The 16037-nt window shown below is 44.8% G+C and overlaps 1 protein-coding gene across 3 annotated transcripts in view; it reads left to right on the forward strand.

Annotated features, from left to right (window-relative positions):
- The window catches only part of Syt7 (Synaptotagmin 7), a gene marked incomplete at its 3' end in the record, with an annotated part of 71213 nt that extends 55176 nt beyond the window's left edge, over positions 1-16037 (forward strand). For all 3 annotated transcript variants that reach the window (XM_037214985.1, XM_037214984.1, XM_037214986.1), the window contains 1 exon segment: positions 16006-16037. In XM_037214985.1, the coding sequence (XP_037070880.1) occupies positions 16006-16037 (32 nt within the window).

The following is a 16037-nucleotide window of genomic DNA, read 5'->3' on the forward strand; positions in this document are numbered from 1 at the left end:
TCATGAAAAATGACATGACAGACTTTGGTAGACTGCGCACAACAATGCAGCTCGCCGTGTGATTTGACATGTATAATTTTTAACGTAATAGGGGCTTGTTTCCCATTGTCCTGGCGTTTACAGACCGTTGGTTAAGGCACATCTCGGAGAATGCCCACTGCATATGTAGTACATTTTTCAACCCTTACAGGCGTCGTTACAGGCGTCGTACTAGCATCAATGTAGATGCATTGGTGCCGGCCTACAGATGGAGAGGATTGGCTGGTACCAATGTTGGAAGCTGACGCCAGCTTTCAGTGTATTCGGCACAAGCCAACGCATCTTGGTATTTGCTATGCCTTAACGTTACAGTCTCGGGGACCGCACAACCATCGCCAGCCTTCTTCTGAGGCGCTGTAAGCATAATGGGATTCTAGTGTCGACCGAACGATAATGTAAGCTTGAAATGCTAATGTATCCGGCGTTATATATACCGGATGCACCACTATTCGTCTCCATCAGTGCAGTCGTGGAGAAGAAATAACGAAGGAAACGAGTGGCATCCGGTGTCCGCTGTTGCTTTGCTCTGGCCCGGTCATCTGAATAAGAGCATGCACAACCCATTCCATGCGGTCACAAAACCTTCTCCCAATGCTTTGCGATGTCCATGCGATGCGATGATTATCCTTTGTCCAACGGTCATTACAGTGGGACTCAGATTTTACGTTCGGATGGTGGAGATCAGGTTTCACACAACGAGCACTGCTCAGCTTTACCCCTGATCCCAGAAATTTTCCAAATCTGACCTGAAGTGAAGACTGAAGTGAAATTAACAGATGTTAACTAATTGTACAAGAATATAAATACTTGAAATGAAATGAGAGAGTAACTCAACAAATTAAGAATGGAATAATCAAAACTTGAGCCTAAGTTAAATAAGCAAATCGATCGTCGATAAGTTAAATAAGTAAATAAGTAAATATTACGCTTCAAGTAACGTTCTAGTGCCGTGTTACCCCAAACAGTAGTGATTTCACGTTGATACCCGGTTTACGTGACCTAATTTACTGGTGACTTGCTTGGTTTTCCTTGTCGGCAATCCCAATGTATGTCGCTAAATGGCACACGCGTAGCATTTCCCTTTTATTCTGAATCGTTTTCTTGTTTATGCTGTGCCGACAGCCATGCAGCGTATAAAGATTTGCAATGCATCAATGTATATATGCATACTGGACCCACGTATTTGATTTCGTGATAAGCAGGAATCAATTGCAATGGTTGGCTTACATGTTAGCATCTTAGTTGTCTCATATATATGAATATCAGTCCTGGTTTTCACCAGGTCCTCACTGGTCAGCCCATGACAGACACGGCTGCCATTTCAATCAAAATTCTGTTACGGTCTGGTCTTGTCATTTAAGAACGTGTTTTAACAACTTAATACCTTAGCCAATGTCGTAACAAAACTTTTGCAAAAGGCAATTTTGGGCAGTTTTTCAAAGTTTTCAGCCCATCTAGGAAGTTGAGAACCTCCCCTAATTATGATTTTTTAGCTAGTTTTTGCCGATTTCGGTCAAATATTGAGCAGCTAACAAATAGTGGTGTGATAAGTCAATGCTCCTGCAAAAAGACACAAAGTTCAATCCCTGGTCATGTTTTGTGACATATGGCATAAGCTCTCGGTGGAAGGCACGTTAGCGCGCGCTCCGGTGGGGCGGGGGCAATTTGTCATCCCCAAAGGTTCTTTCAGAATTTATTCCAAACGGCGCAGTGCGGTCGTGCCAAACTTTGTGTAGCTACAAGCAATTAAATAGCCCATCGTTTGGTGTAAATAACCAGGCACGCCTTGTCAGGTACCTGACTCACGGCAGGTCAAAAACAGGTCATGGCTGTCAGCAAAGGTATGAGCCTAGGGAATGTTTCAATCTGATGCGGCAACGTAATATTAGACGAAGTCGTACACAAGTTTGAAATAATTCCTTAGGCTGTTGAAAGTAGGATTACGACCAATTCCATTGACCTTGGGTGAGGTATGGAGGTCAGAGCAAAATGAAGATCATGCCGTTTTATAATGAAAAACCTGTTTTCTGATGCTACTGTTGACGCTCATTTTGAATTTCTGGAGAACAACGTCGTCAAGAAATCTATCATTTTGACATAATGCAGGTCGTTAGAGATCACTGATCTAAAATTGCCTCGATCAACATTTTGATTCGAGGAGCATGCCGCCTACTCTAGTAATTGGCACCAATGGCAAATTCGAATATCAAGATGATCCAGTCGGTTTTTGGTAATTTTTACCTTGTTAAGGTGGAATTACATCACTGACATGATATGAACACCAGTGAGATTATGTTAAGAACCGGTTCTAGAACTAACGCAATTTGCGTAACGTCGTCTCAGGGCACTTCGGACGCCGATCTGAAGCTTGACCTTGTTTGACCTTCTTTGGTCGAAGGTCACAACCTAGCGACCTCTAAATGTGATACAAGTGAGTTTACACAGAGCACTACTGTCCTATAAATTTGATGTCTGCAGCTTCCTAAGTTTCTGGAATTTCAGGGGATAAAATTTCCCTCACCCCACCCACCCATCCGAGCACGGCACATTTCACCGATCACCTGGTGACCACAGGTCACCTGGGCGGCCACCGACCACCTATTACGCTTTGGGCATATTTGCCATCCTAGGAATCGGTGAATTTCCTAATTTTAACGCTCACTTCCGTCTGAAGATGGAATGAATTGACATTTTCCGCATCAAACAACAAAACTCAGTCGACATAGGCCGTGCGTATCCCCGACGCTTATTGTGCGCAGGGTATGCTAGCGAACCATCTTGTGAGCAGAATATGCAAGCGAACAGGATATGCAAGCAGGCAGAATATACGAGCAAACAGCGCTTACTTAATGATGCCGCTTGGACGGCCATCTTTCTTGACTCAGACGCAGCTCAGCCTGTATTGTAATCCCCCTCCCCCCCCCCCCCCTCTGAAAGCTTCGTATTCCCCTTGGGTGGAATCTCGCCAGCTTGAGGCTCCACGCCTACACCGAAGCCATGCCCGTCGGCGTCCGAAGCCACGGGGAACATCCATGATGGCCTATCAGGGATGAGTAAACCCCCCGTAGACCAGCCGGGAAGCCGGGAGACCATGTGTCTGACCTGCGGGAGAGGCTGGACTGACTGACCGCGCAGCGACACTGCACACTGAGCCTACCGCACGAGGTTATGGCGCACGGTGAGCCAGACTCGCCCGCGCACATCTCCCGGGGGAAACGGCTTTGTTCGGGCTCGGAGCACGAGGCTGGACTTCTTGCTTAACTCGCCCCGCTCGAGAACCGAGACTGGGAGGCGGCGGTTCTCCACCAGGGCGCCGAACTTGCATAACGAGCTCCCGCCCCAACACACGGGCTCACATCGCGGCCTAACGAGCTCCCGCCCCAACTCACGGGCTCACATCGCGGTCTAACGAGCTCTCGCCCCAACTCACGGGCTCACATCGCGGTCTAACGAGCTCCTGCCCCAACTCACTCGCTCACATCGCGGTCATTCTGGCGCGCCGGTCAGCGCCGTTCGCCAGGTCAACCGCCGGAATAGGTCTCTACCGGACATGTGTGGAATATCTTTCCGTGTCCGTGTGTGCAGAAGACTTGAATGCATGTTTACCGCATGACATAGCTCTTAGCCGTGTAGTGCATGATGGCTGTATGTTTTATTCCCTCACATGTGACTGCGTGCGTTATTCCCTGATCTGCGTTTATATGTTTTATTTCCTCATATGTGGCTGCTTGTTTTATTCCCGCACAACAGACTCGGGGATTAATAACCCCCCTGAAACTGTGGATTATCCAACGATGTCAGTGCGTATATCCATGCACACATGCGTATATCCATACATAAGTGCACAATCTCGCAACGGTATTAAGTAGACCGTCTGTGGAATGACGGCAGTGAAAATCTGGGAAGGGGGTTGGATTTAATAGGTAGGAAAAGGTACAGGAGTTACGGGTTCTTTCATTTTTCTTATGAGAGTCTTTCATTAACCCTATGATGGTGCGTGGAAGAACATGGCCAAAGCAGGTGGTTGGAACAAACCTGTCTTAAAAGCAGGTTTATTTCAACCATATTTTGTAGGTTCCTACGCCTCAATGGGCTGCAGAATAAAACAAATATCGGACATAAGGCCACCGTCACCACAGACACCACGAACCATACGCCAAGCACGATGGACGGTTGAAGATGGGAGCCATCGAATGACGTACTCTACAGGTGCTTCAAGCTTCACCTGGGGAAACTTCGTGCTTGTACGTCTTTTGGGGACGTGCGATCTTAACAAAACACATGACGATTCAAAAGCTTCCTCGATTCAGTGAATGAAACGCAGCCTCGAACAGTTGCCGGCCGCGGCTCCCTTAATTATGAAAGGTGCTTTGCGACAGCGCTCTCCGCATTTAGGGGCTGGGAAAACGTAGCAAAGTGTACGTTGAGAACAATGTACATAGCGAACAATTAAAGTTACCTTTACCTGCGGTGTGATCCAACAGCAAAAATACCTTGACGTTGCTTACCTTATCGCATCATTTATATTTCGATGCAACATTTCCATCGTTTGGATGTGGCGTCTCATAAATGATGTTAAGTTATCCGCCCCCCCCCCCCAAAGGTGCACCTGACCGCTTCACAGCCGTGGGTTATTGCTCCCGTAAGCAACTCTTCATTTCAGCGTAACTGTTAACTCGTTTCGTTATACGCACCACACATGAAGGCGTAGATCCACAGTCGAGGCACGTTACTTTCGTGAGCATCTGTTCATTTAAGCGCAACTGCAAATTGCTCTACTTTGCAAACATCATATATGAAGGTGTGATACCAATAACGTGAAAAGTGAGGCGATAAAGGCTTGAAAATGCGGTCCAAACTGTGCTTTCATTGCAGCTTATAAGGGCGTCATGCTCATTTCCCAGAACTCATTAGTGGGGATTGCAGCACTGTTAGCTCTGCGTGACTCATACATAAGTAGCACACACATGCTAGGCATGACCGTTACATTGGTTGATACCAGATCATCAATCATTGCACCCCAAAAGACGGCGTTGCATTTGTTGGTTCGTTTTGAATAGCCGATCTTCCCTCGATTGCGTATCTGAAGCTACCCAATCAATGAAATGGAACCAGTGGAGGAAATAAGCCGTTCGTGGTCCATAGATCCGTCGTGCACACATACTTAAGGTCATGACAAACCAGGACACCATTTTAAATTTTGAATGCTGTGGTTCGAATATTGATGGAATCTTCCGAGAAGATGATACTGTCCGCAAGATCTTTGATTTTTGGAACGACTTGGATAGACCAGGTGTCCAGCGTAGGCTTGTGATACGATTTTACTTTGATTTTACTTCTGAACTTAACCTTCCAGAAACATGGTAAGTGCATTCAGAAGTACAACCAGACTGAATCAGATATTTGGGCCTGCTTCGAATACAGTACTTACATATCTCGTATTCGTTTGCGGTTCATTGGTGCAACAACGGTGAGCTTTAAGATAGATATGTAAACTCTTCTAAGCCAGCAGAAGATGTACGATTTTGAAAAGGGATGAACGACGGCATATCACTGAGCATAGGATTGCAAGCAAAAAGTAGCATTAATTGTCCATTCATGTTGTGCTACTTGCATTCTCAGCGGTAATATTCAGATCATTGCTGCACGTAGAATGCACGAACCTCTTGCGAAAACGCGTGTTTGGTACAGCACTGATCCGCGCACCAATCGCCGCTCTCGCTCTTCCCTCATCTTTATTAAAGCATCTGCCGCCACCCGTGCAACTTGATGCTTCAATCGATCAACGCATGTTCGAGAGAAAAAAAATCATGCCAATATTGGACAACACCGGGTGGGGGCAAACGGAACAGCAGCTGTTTATCACGTGATCCCCAACCAAGGAAAACATTGAAAAGCAAATCACAAACGAAAATCATATACAACACGCACACAAGCACACGTGCGACGTCAACAACATCACCCCAGCGGTTGCACCGCTCTACTCGCTCTCGCCCCTCATTCGCACCAGTCAGCCAGTTCCCCACGCCAGCACGTAGTAACGAACGGAATTCTCCAAACACAGACGTGCACAAGGCAGCTCTTTTTAAGGCCCTTAAAACGAATGAATCGTTAGAAAGATTCATTGCATGTTTGGAGCGCAAGTGCCTCAGCTCATCGATTCTTACCATTGTGGTCCCTGCCTAACTATAGTACGACAAACTTGAAGTTATGATTGCAGGACGAAATCAATAATTAAATCGGACAGAGATGCCAGCCATTCACTTTGTTGGTGTTCACAGAAAGAGCAGTCAGAATGAGACGCTTGGTTCCAAGTGATGACCGCAAGACCAGGCTGTACTTTCTAGTGGGACCCTGGATCTTAAAGAGATGACGTTTGACGGCACGCACAAAGATAACGTGGGAGGGAGAGCTTCTCGATGATTCAGGTAACGCGTTCTAATTCCTGGTTGTGCGCGGGATAAATGATCTTTGAAATTGAGTGGGACTATGATTTCAGGTGGTTAGTGAAGAAGAGTTGCGTAGAACCCACACGGTAACCTCTCGTCAGTTGGTTGTCGTAATGTCAGTTATGTATGTAGGAGTGTCTTTACATCAGAATGAAAGACCTTCAGCTCCTGGTTTTTGGCATTATGAGCTGAAATTCTTATGTTGAGAGTAAGTTTCATATCTCGCAACAGATGAAACGCTGTAAACTCAACATGAGAGCTTTCAACCCATAATGCGGAAGTGTCGAACGTCTGGTCCTATAAACGACAATTGAGGCCAGGTCGATGCGCAAGTCTCCGTATTTCCAGTCTTGTCCACCCTAATTCGGAGTTACGTGGATGAGTTCGTGTGTAGAACAAGGCTCCATCCAAGAACCTGGCCGCTTGGTTTTTAGACTTCCTGCAGTCTTTAAGAATCTACCATTATTGCATGACTATGGCAGACGACATCACCCTAATCCAAAATTTAAGAACGGATGTTTGGTATATATTGAGCTAAGAATTTATTTGTAAATATAGCTAGCCACGGGCTAAAAGGGGATTAAGGCTCTGCTCACTTCCCTGACAATGACGTTGATGTGTTGCTGGAAATGTAGATCTATGGAGAGCGTAGTGCCAATGTGTCTGTGTATCAGCACTTGTGGAGTGGGCTGTCGTCAAACCTGAGGCGGATGAGCGCTTTGCAGCTGTATCCGCGAAGGTGTATGTCGCAGAGTGTCTGCAAAGATGCACGCCATTACGTGCGTCGTATTACTCCGCATTACGTCGCATGACGTATGCGTCGTACTTTGTCACCTTCGCAGATATGGATGCCGGATTCTTATTAAAACCTTAAACACATTCTTTAATTCAAAACAGACTAGAAACACTTTTCCTTGGCCTGAGAGTTGAGCCCGGTTTTATTTGGAGCAGAGCTGAGACGCCACAGTTCCGTCTCCGAGCGGGTGCGCGTCTTTCCCTTGGTAGTATGAACAGAGTTATTGCAGTCACAGCTTGCTGCAAGCGGCTTGTGTGGTTTTTGGTTTGGTTTGAACCTTTCGACTATTAGTGATCATTTTATGGCTCTGGAATGAAGGACAGTGGATAATAGTGGGGCAAGACTGCATGCACCTGGGAATCCTCCGCCCATACTTTGTCTGCACAGGGACCCCACGTTGGGGTATACGTGGGCGTTTGGACGGAGATGCCACCAGGTGGCACTTATGCCCACTCGTTGCTGACGCATGCAGCCTGCCCCGAATAAACTAGGCGTTGCGGGGACGTTAGATGAAGGGTGAGTGAGGAAAGACGGGCGGATGAGACAAGTGGATCACCACAACGCGTTTGGGACATTTGAACTTTTAAGGACCTGCGGCGATGAAATTGTAGGGTGTACAATTTGACCTAATGTGCTCATCACCAATTCACAACCGCAAACAACCCGTTCGTTGCATTTTTAATACCCACCTCACCTGGACATCTAGGGTCCTATATTTGGCCTTATATTGCGAAAGATCTCTTGCCATGGGTATCGCCTATTCAACAAACTACAAAGACGTGGCGTGATATTGTCTAAAGGGGCTCACCTTTCAAAGGTGCAATAGGAAGACGGGCTAGTATCCTTTATTAAGACCCGTGGACATACTCACACACTAGCACATACACTCGCACACGTTGTGAAAATTTGTAAAATAACCCCGTTGCACACGCTGATAAACGTTACAACTGTGTGGGATGAAAACATTTCTTGACATTTGTATTTGCCTGCTGTTGCTCCCATGACACATTTATGATTTTTCTAGAAATGTAGGACTCGTCGGAAGAAATCAAACGACATTTGATTCTTGCTAACTGGCCCAGTAGTTCCAGATTTTGGCGAAAAATTGTCGATTGGTAGTGCCAATGACGTTCCATGTCGCCTGCATTCGCATCTGCGATATTTGTGTGCTCAGTATCGCATAAAGTTGCATGTCGTAACGTATGTCGGGCACCACGTTACCAGCTGTCATATTAGTCAACATCGTTACATCTATTTCAGCATTGAAGCCGATCTATACTTCAGGTAGGCTTAGCACCCTCGCATTCCCTCGACCGACGTCTGAGGCAGATCAGCCTTCGGAATGGCCTGCGCGATAGCTGTTTTTATATTGTTTATATAAAATCCTATTTTACTCAAACATTGACTTCCATCAAAAGGTGGTTTGCCAGTGCATGCCTGTAAAAAGATATTGATTCTCCTGACATTTATCTTACAAATGAAGGCTGGGGCCGGCCTTAGGCCAGGTGGGCTGCTGAAATTTGTCCCGATAGCTACATTTATGGCCGAGAATTTACCCATCTCAGTGCCCTCGCCGCACTGGTTTCGTGACAACGCTGGACGAAACTTAAAGTGGATTAAATTGTCCCATTGCCCCGAAAATGTGCCAATTAGAGCAAAACCGTGCGACCAGATGTGATCAAAGGCGTCATAATTGGAGCGGCAGATGAGGCAGATGGAGCCTGACCGTAAGTACATAACGATGGGCACAAACCAATCAGGCGTTTGCACATAGCAGCTCCCGAGGGTGCGTGCCCCATTGCCAAATTGAAGATTTGATTTAAATTTGATGCGTTTAATTTATTTTATCTTAATGTAGTTAAATTTCATTCAAATTAGAAATTTAAGTTGAACTTAAGTTAATTTAGATTTAAAATTTAATCTAAATTCAATATTTAAGTCAAGTTTAAGATTTAGTTTAAATTTAAAATTCAATTTAAATTCTATGTGCACAAAACTAAACTTCGGACAGCTTATAATGTCAGGTTAATACGTAACAACAAGATGAAAACGTGCATTGTTGTTTCACGACCCATAAAAATATTCCGCACTTGCGGCGCGCTAAGCTCTGTTTTCAGCGACTTTTTTTTAGCTCCCTCTCTATTGTGCAATTCTTCACGAGAGCCTGAAACAATGCCAGCATGTCGGTGCGAAACGTAGAATGCACTGGAATCCGAACCAGCCGCTTGGGTTGATTATAATGTGTGGCAATATCAAGCGTCTCGGCTTTAAGTGGACATTCTAAACTTATTGTTTAATTGCATGGCATAATATTGCATTGGCCCAAGATATATCCACGGTCATTGCAGGATGAGAGGTCTTCATAAGAGAGACATGGTGTCCAATGTATTATTCAGCAACACTTCGTCGTCACTACACCCGCGGAGAAACTATACAGAACCGGTGATTAAGATTGTAAATTTCGATTTTTTGCAAAAAGATTGCAACTAGCTGTACCAGGGTCGTGGCAACGGTTTCAAAGTGTGTTGGTGGGGGGCGGGGGCAAACAAAACTGGCCTGACATCCATTTCTCCATTTTTCTTACCGGATCTCTGCCACTTCATTTTCAAATTTAGTGAAAAGTTTGCTTTTATTTATTTTGACTGCATTTTACATCACCACTTTATTGATAAGGCAGCAGTATTAGCTTATTCCTCGGAAAAACCGGGAAAACCAAAAAGTAACCAAAAAATAACCTGAAAAATTGAGTAGGATCATCGGCAGGCAATTCTGAATTCACTTACGCTTTTGTTTCGATAAAGGCATGTTGACGGAATATCAACCACACCATATCTCCATTCTCCTTTTTTCTCTCTCCAAGGAATAAACTAATGCTTCTGTCTTATCTATGTGAATAATGTTTCTCGCTAATGCACCGAACAACTTACGTCATCGCCTTATTTTCCGAATTGGTGAGAAGGCTGAGATAATTCACTAGAGCATCTATCATCGACGTTATCATGCCCCCCCCCCCCCGGTGCAAGAGCCAAATATGAAGCATGTAGGCCGCTAGATCTATTTTCTTATATATATATATATATATATATATATATATATATATATATATATATATATATATATCTCTCTCTCTCTCTCTCTCTCTCTCTCTCTCTCTCTCTCTCTCACATAATGATAGTTTGGTATTACTTGTCTGATAGTGTTCTTTATGCGCATATTACGATGCCATTACACTCTCTATTATAACGATAGAAGAAAGTACATATAATCAACATACTGCCACATCTTGATCATCAGACCCACGCTGTCCGCTTTCACGATCATGATACCAACAAGGAGCATAAAGGCGCCGGAAATTCCGTAAGCCTCTAAGTGCCACACTTATTTTATATTGAAGTCAGTTATGGGTGGATGGTCGTGAGAGGGTTGGCCCATTATCTACCGCACTTGGAGGTAAGTCCAGCAGTGACTGCACGTTCTTACTGCAGTGACCCTGCGTTATGGCTGCTTCTGACTCTAGGGCTCACCTCCTCTGCACTGCTAACAGCTGTAGTGGCCCGTTTTTGTTTGAGTGACGGGGGCCATTTAAATATCGCAAGAACAGCTGTATGCCAATGCATCGCTACTTTTTACCATCCCAGCTGTTTGCAGCTTTAAGTCGTGATAGTCAACCAGCTCGAGCCACGGTTCCGCTCATTGGCTGCTCCATGACCATTCAGTGAGCTGTGATCATAGTCACATCAACGTGCATTTTTTTTCGCTGTACGTTCGCGCATCAAGATCGCATTATCTCAAGCTGTGATATGATATTTTATTACTATAGGAGGTATTGCTGGACCATAAAACTCCAACAGCACAATTTCAGGCATGAATTTAGAGGCAGGGCCGTCAGCACCAAGATCATCGCCAAACAAGTTTTAGGTCTAAGGCACGAGTGATAGTGCAGAAAAAAAGAGAACATCAGGGCACATTATGTCCGTATTCCCGTTGGACCATCCCAAGGTCTTAGGAGAAAGTGAAAGCTTCTTAAACTATCTTTTTCATGATTATTTCTTTTAAAAACATTACTAGGTGATTGAATGTATATGTTTATAGACAAGTGGTATAGAATACATATTATGTTGATGTATATGCATGTATACATATATACATGCACACACACACACACACACACACACACACATATATATATATATATATATATATATATATATATATATATATATATATATAGACGCCGTGCAAATAATTTACTCCGGTGAAGTGATCCAGAAAATAGGTTATTTGTGTGCGAAACAGATCATTTCGTTTTGCACTTGATGTCTAATGGAAGAAAATGTGAATAACTTAGCCATGTATAGGCCTAGTTGCTAATAGGTTATCTAGGTTACAAGTTCTAGATACACGGAATATTGTGGCTGATGGTTACTGGTGTACCAAACACAAATATAGATTTTAACCTGGGAAACGTCTTTTTAATCTATGGATTTTGGTACGTCACATTTTCGCGCGGCGTGTTCAATGCTTAGCGTGTTCAGCGCACCCAAGTGCACCACACGGTTCTCTTTTCTGAGGAGTCGTCGAGCTCAAGTAGGATGTCGGGCTCGGCTTCTCCCGAGCACACATTGCTTTTTGATTAGACTTGACCAATGGACAAAAATGTGTCTCATCAGTGAACTAGAGATCGCCAGGAAGGTTTGGTTCCCACTTTACTTTGCTGAGTAAACCACTAACTAATCGTCATCTGTTATTCGATGTCATGGGGTTTGAGCCTGGGCAACATGCCTGACTGTAAGACAATCCATTACTGAAGCGCCCTTGGCAACGACGGCGAAGACATGTTGTCGGGCCCCGTGTCGCTGATGCCATGACGACGGCAACTGGGGCTGGAGTTCTTCGAAATTCATCTGTCCGATCGAGTAACCTTATCCGGGACTGAAGTGCTCAGGCTGTGTACCGTTCAATACACTCTGAATTTGTGCATCCAACGAAAAACTGATTGTTTGCTGGAGCGTTTTTCTTTTAAGATTGAAGTGATGCGTAAAGTCCAAGAAAGTCTTTTGGAAATGTTCGGTTGTTGCATATTTTTCAACACAACGCCAGTATCCCGATTGCAAACCACGCTTTGATCAAGCCACGCCAACCCTCCCAATCTCCCGCTAAGACATCCCGCACTAACGAATGTTTCGGATTCATCATACTGTGGCGTGTGAAGTGCACGCAAATTATTATGTACGAAATAACATGCTATCTTCATGTGCATCTTTATATAACGCCTGCTATTTAGAAGTGTCATATTGGGGGATTCGTGCTTTTCAGTAAAGCAATAGTAAAAATGTATCCGCGCTACAACAAACCTGCATGTGCTATGTAACACCGTTTGGTTGGGTGCGGGCTTGGCTGAATACACACAGGAACAAAGATCCGACGCTTTACACAAAAAGGACGGTTTTTGGGCGGCGAGTTTGATGCAGAGCACAGCAGGCATATATTCACATCAAGTTCGCATCTAAATGCCCAAGAGAATTTTGCGGGCCGGCAACGCGGTGTTATCAGCTTCTCTCCGCAGCTGTCACGCCCATTATAGTTAAGCATGGCTGAAGTCACATTCGTAACACTGTTTTGAGTTTAGCAAGTTGCATAACTCTTCGATATAGCCAAACATAACACTTGCCTATTCCCGGTTTTACGTAACGATTTAAACGAAGCAAAAAAAATACATGAAATGCATAAAAATAAAAATAAAGTACATAAAAAGTACATACATATACAAAAATACATAAAATACACACTAAAATACATACATACAAATACATCGTCCGTCCCGGTGGCTCAGTTGGTTAGGGCGCCTGCCTTCCGATGCACCCGCCCGTGGCAGGGTGGGTTCGAGTCGCTTTAGGGCGCTCGCTATTTGCCCTTGACAGGTATGGCCTGCGGCCGGTGGCAGCGGTCGCGCTAAAGGTCAGTTGATGTCAGAGGGCAGGACGGACCGTGCCGAGCATTGCGGCACGTTAAGCTTTCGCCACCAAATTCTGCCGTTGCCTGGAATTGCGCGATCGGATGGTGGGGGTCAGGGCTCACACAACAAGCACTGCTTAGCGTGAGCTCTGATCCCGGAAATCCATCCATTCAAAGGGTTCGGATCAAATCTTTAAAAGAAGCTTTAGTGTTAGCGACAGAACAATTGTTCAAACTATTGTCCTCGTCTGGCGTGTCAGAATGTGGGCAGCGCTTCACAATGCCCTGCTCGGTCAGTTTAATGGTAAAATGCTGAACCCATTATCAGAACACCCCGGTTCGAACACCAACAATGCCTACGAGAAATATTGGGATGTGAAACGCAAGGACTGAAAGCCGAACACTATTCTGTCATTCTCAAGACTCAGCAACACCCGAAGACGGCCGTAGATTTGAGTGACCAAAACGCGGTGTACATGATGTGTGCCAAAGTGTATGTGTGCCATGATGCACGCGGTGTGCCCAAGCACCAGCCTGGACGTCAGTCCGAACCATTCTTCCATCGGTTATTGCGTGTTACCATTGTACGATACAAATCAAACATTATTATGCATTTCAGGAAAGTGTGCTTATGTTTTACTGCCCGACAATCTATAGCATCAAGTCTCAGAGTGTGACTGCTTCCGCCGCTTTCACCCACCACCTCCAGCACATCCATATCGCGTCATTCGTACCAGTTGTGTCATAGTCATTGCCTTCACTTGAAGCCATTCACTGCGGGTAGGTTCAGTTACCTAACGACGCAATTTTTCTGAGGGATTTGCCGCGCATAAAAATAACTTACCATTAATAAGAATCAATTATCGCGCCCGAATGTAATGGTAGTTAGCAGCCAGCGTGAGCTCATTTTTACACATATCCTCCGAAATACTTCTCAAAATGTTAGGATTTGCCATTCTATTGACAACAAATGAGCGCGTTTCATGCACCTACGACCCATAATTATCCATCAAATGTTGCACCCGTTATGAAAGTTTCCCCACATGCAAATAATTGGAATAAAAACCTGAAAATTAAATGTTGGAAACCCAGAACATTGAGGATGGGGCCCCAGATTCCACGTGATAGCACCATGTCGAGTACGATCATCAAGTTGGCACCGGATTGAAATTTATATTCAGGATGCTTGTCGGGCAGCGAATTTTAAATTAGCCTGAAAATCAATACACCGGTAGAGCGTGGATAACGTGATTGAAGTAGAACAACTCGCCAGTTTTATGATGCATAAATGAACATTTTATTGTTATTTTCACATTGAGGCAGGCTTTGCGACATCGCCTTACGACATGTGGGCTTGGGCCTTCAAAACCAAGCTTATTCGGCTCGTCATTGTCGACAACTGACCAAGAGAGGCGGCTCGACACAGCGTGACCGCGTCAGGGACATGCTTATTACATTGGAATATTTTGACAGTAATTGTACGCCGAGCTATATTTCTTCTGCCATGGAGTGGTGGATTCAAGGTCATGTTAACCACTTATGCTAACCAAGATCGCAATCCAAGGTCATACCGAAACATATTGGCTCATATTCTTAACATAAACCCTACAAAGCGGTATGACACCGAAAACATCGCTCTTAATATGGACCGTGCGAACCGATTTGGCAACTTCTGTAGAAAAATAAGTAAAAGCAAAGTGAAAGTATGCACCCGAAGGCATGAAAATTTGCACGGAATGATTCTATCTAAAAGGTTTGCTTTTGCAACCTTTTCATGCATCCGCTCAAAAGAATGTATGCATATTCTGAACACTCAGGCTGAATGATTTTATTAATGTTCCAGAGTGCTACAACGGAGGTACTAATTTTCAAACCTGAAAAGTTACCGGGAAGGTGCTGAAAATTATAGAATTGCGAAAAGCGTATGAGTTGTGCATTATTTAACATACGTCGCTTATCAGTAAGGTATCAAATGAAAAATGTTGTAACTTGCAAGCATGGCCACATGGCCATCAGTTTGCTGCAGTTTAACTTCCCGAAAAGTGGCCATTTGAAGCTCTCTATACGGTATGTGATTCAGGTGGTTTAGTTCATGGCTGACCCACTCCCTGTACTCAGTAACGACACAACGACACTGGTACTCCGCAGCTTACGCCCCCACGCCATTGTGATAGGATAAAGATGAGGCATACTTAGTGTAGCGCGTGTTCAGGTGTTCATTTGAAAGTTACGAGAGGAGCACATTGCCTAATCGGAACGCTGCTCTCACATGTTATCCACCCGTGTTAAGCTCAGCTGACGAAGTGCTTCATTTCAAATCTGGTTTGTGGCTGGCAACTGGGTTCGACTCTCGAACGTATGATACAGCAGCCACTGACACTCTTTTGGTGCCAATAGCGGTTGAAAGGTTTATTTGCTTCATTAAAAGCTTCTCTGCTTCAAGAAAGTTACGATGGTTTCGTCCGATAACTCTACGAAGACAACTGCTGCTTGAGTGGATTTCACACGTACGGCTTAAATTGGTTTGCGGTGATGTTTGCGTCAAAACCCCATCTGGCCTCCTCCTTTGGTAGAACGGCCCAGAATCAAACTTGCCCATCGATCTTAGATTGCTGAATCGAGGCACATGCAAATAAGCTCTCCATAACCCGGCATTGGATATCAAAATCATTCTAGCAAGCCGTCTAAATCACCACCGACGCCTCAAAGCCGCCTAAATAAACTTCGATCGCCATGGCGCTAAGGCTTCCGCCGCACCCCTTTCAGACCCATACGTCAAAGTGTGGCTGAACTTCGGC

This window comes from Pollicipes pollicipes, unplaced genomic scaffold (assembly GCF_011947565.3).
Source record: "Pollicipes pollicipes isolate AB1234 unplaced genomic scaffold, Ppol_2.1 Scaffold_3447;HRSCAF=4054_pilon_pilon_pilon, whole genome shotgun sequence".
NCBI lineage: Eukaryota > Metazoa > Arthropoda > Thecostraca > Pollicipedomorpha > Pollicipedidae > Pollicipes > Pollicipes pollicipes.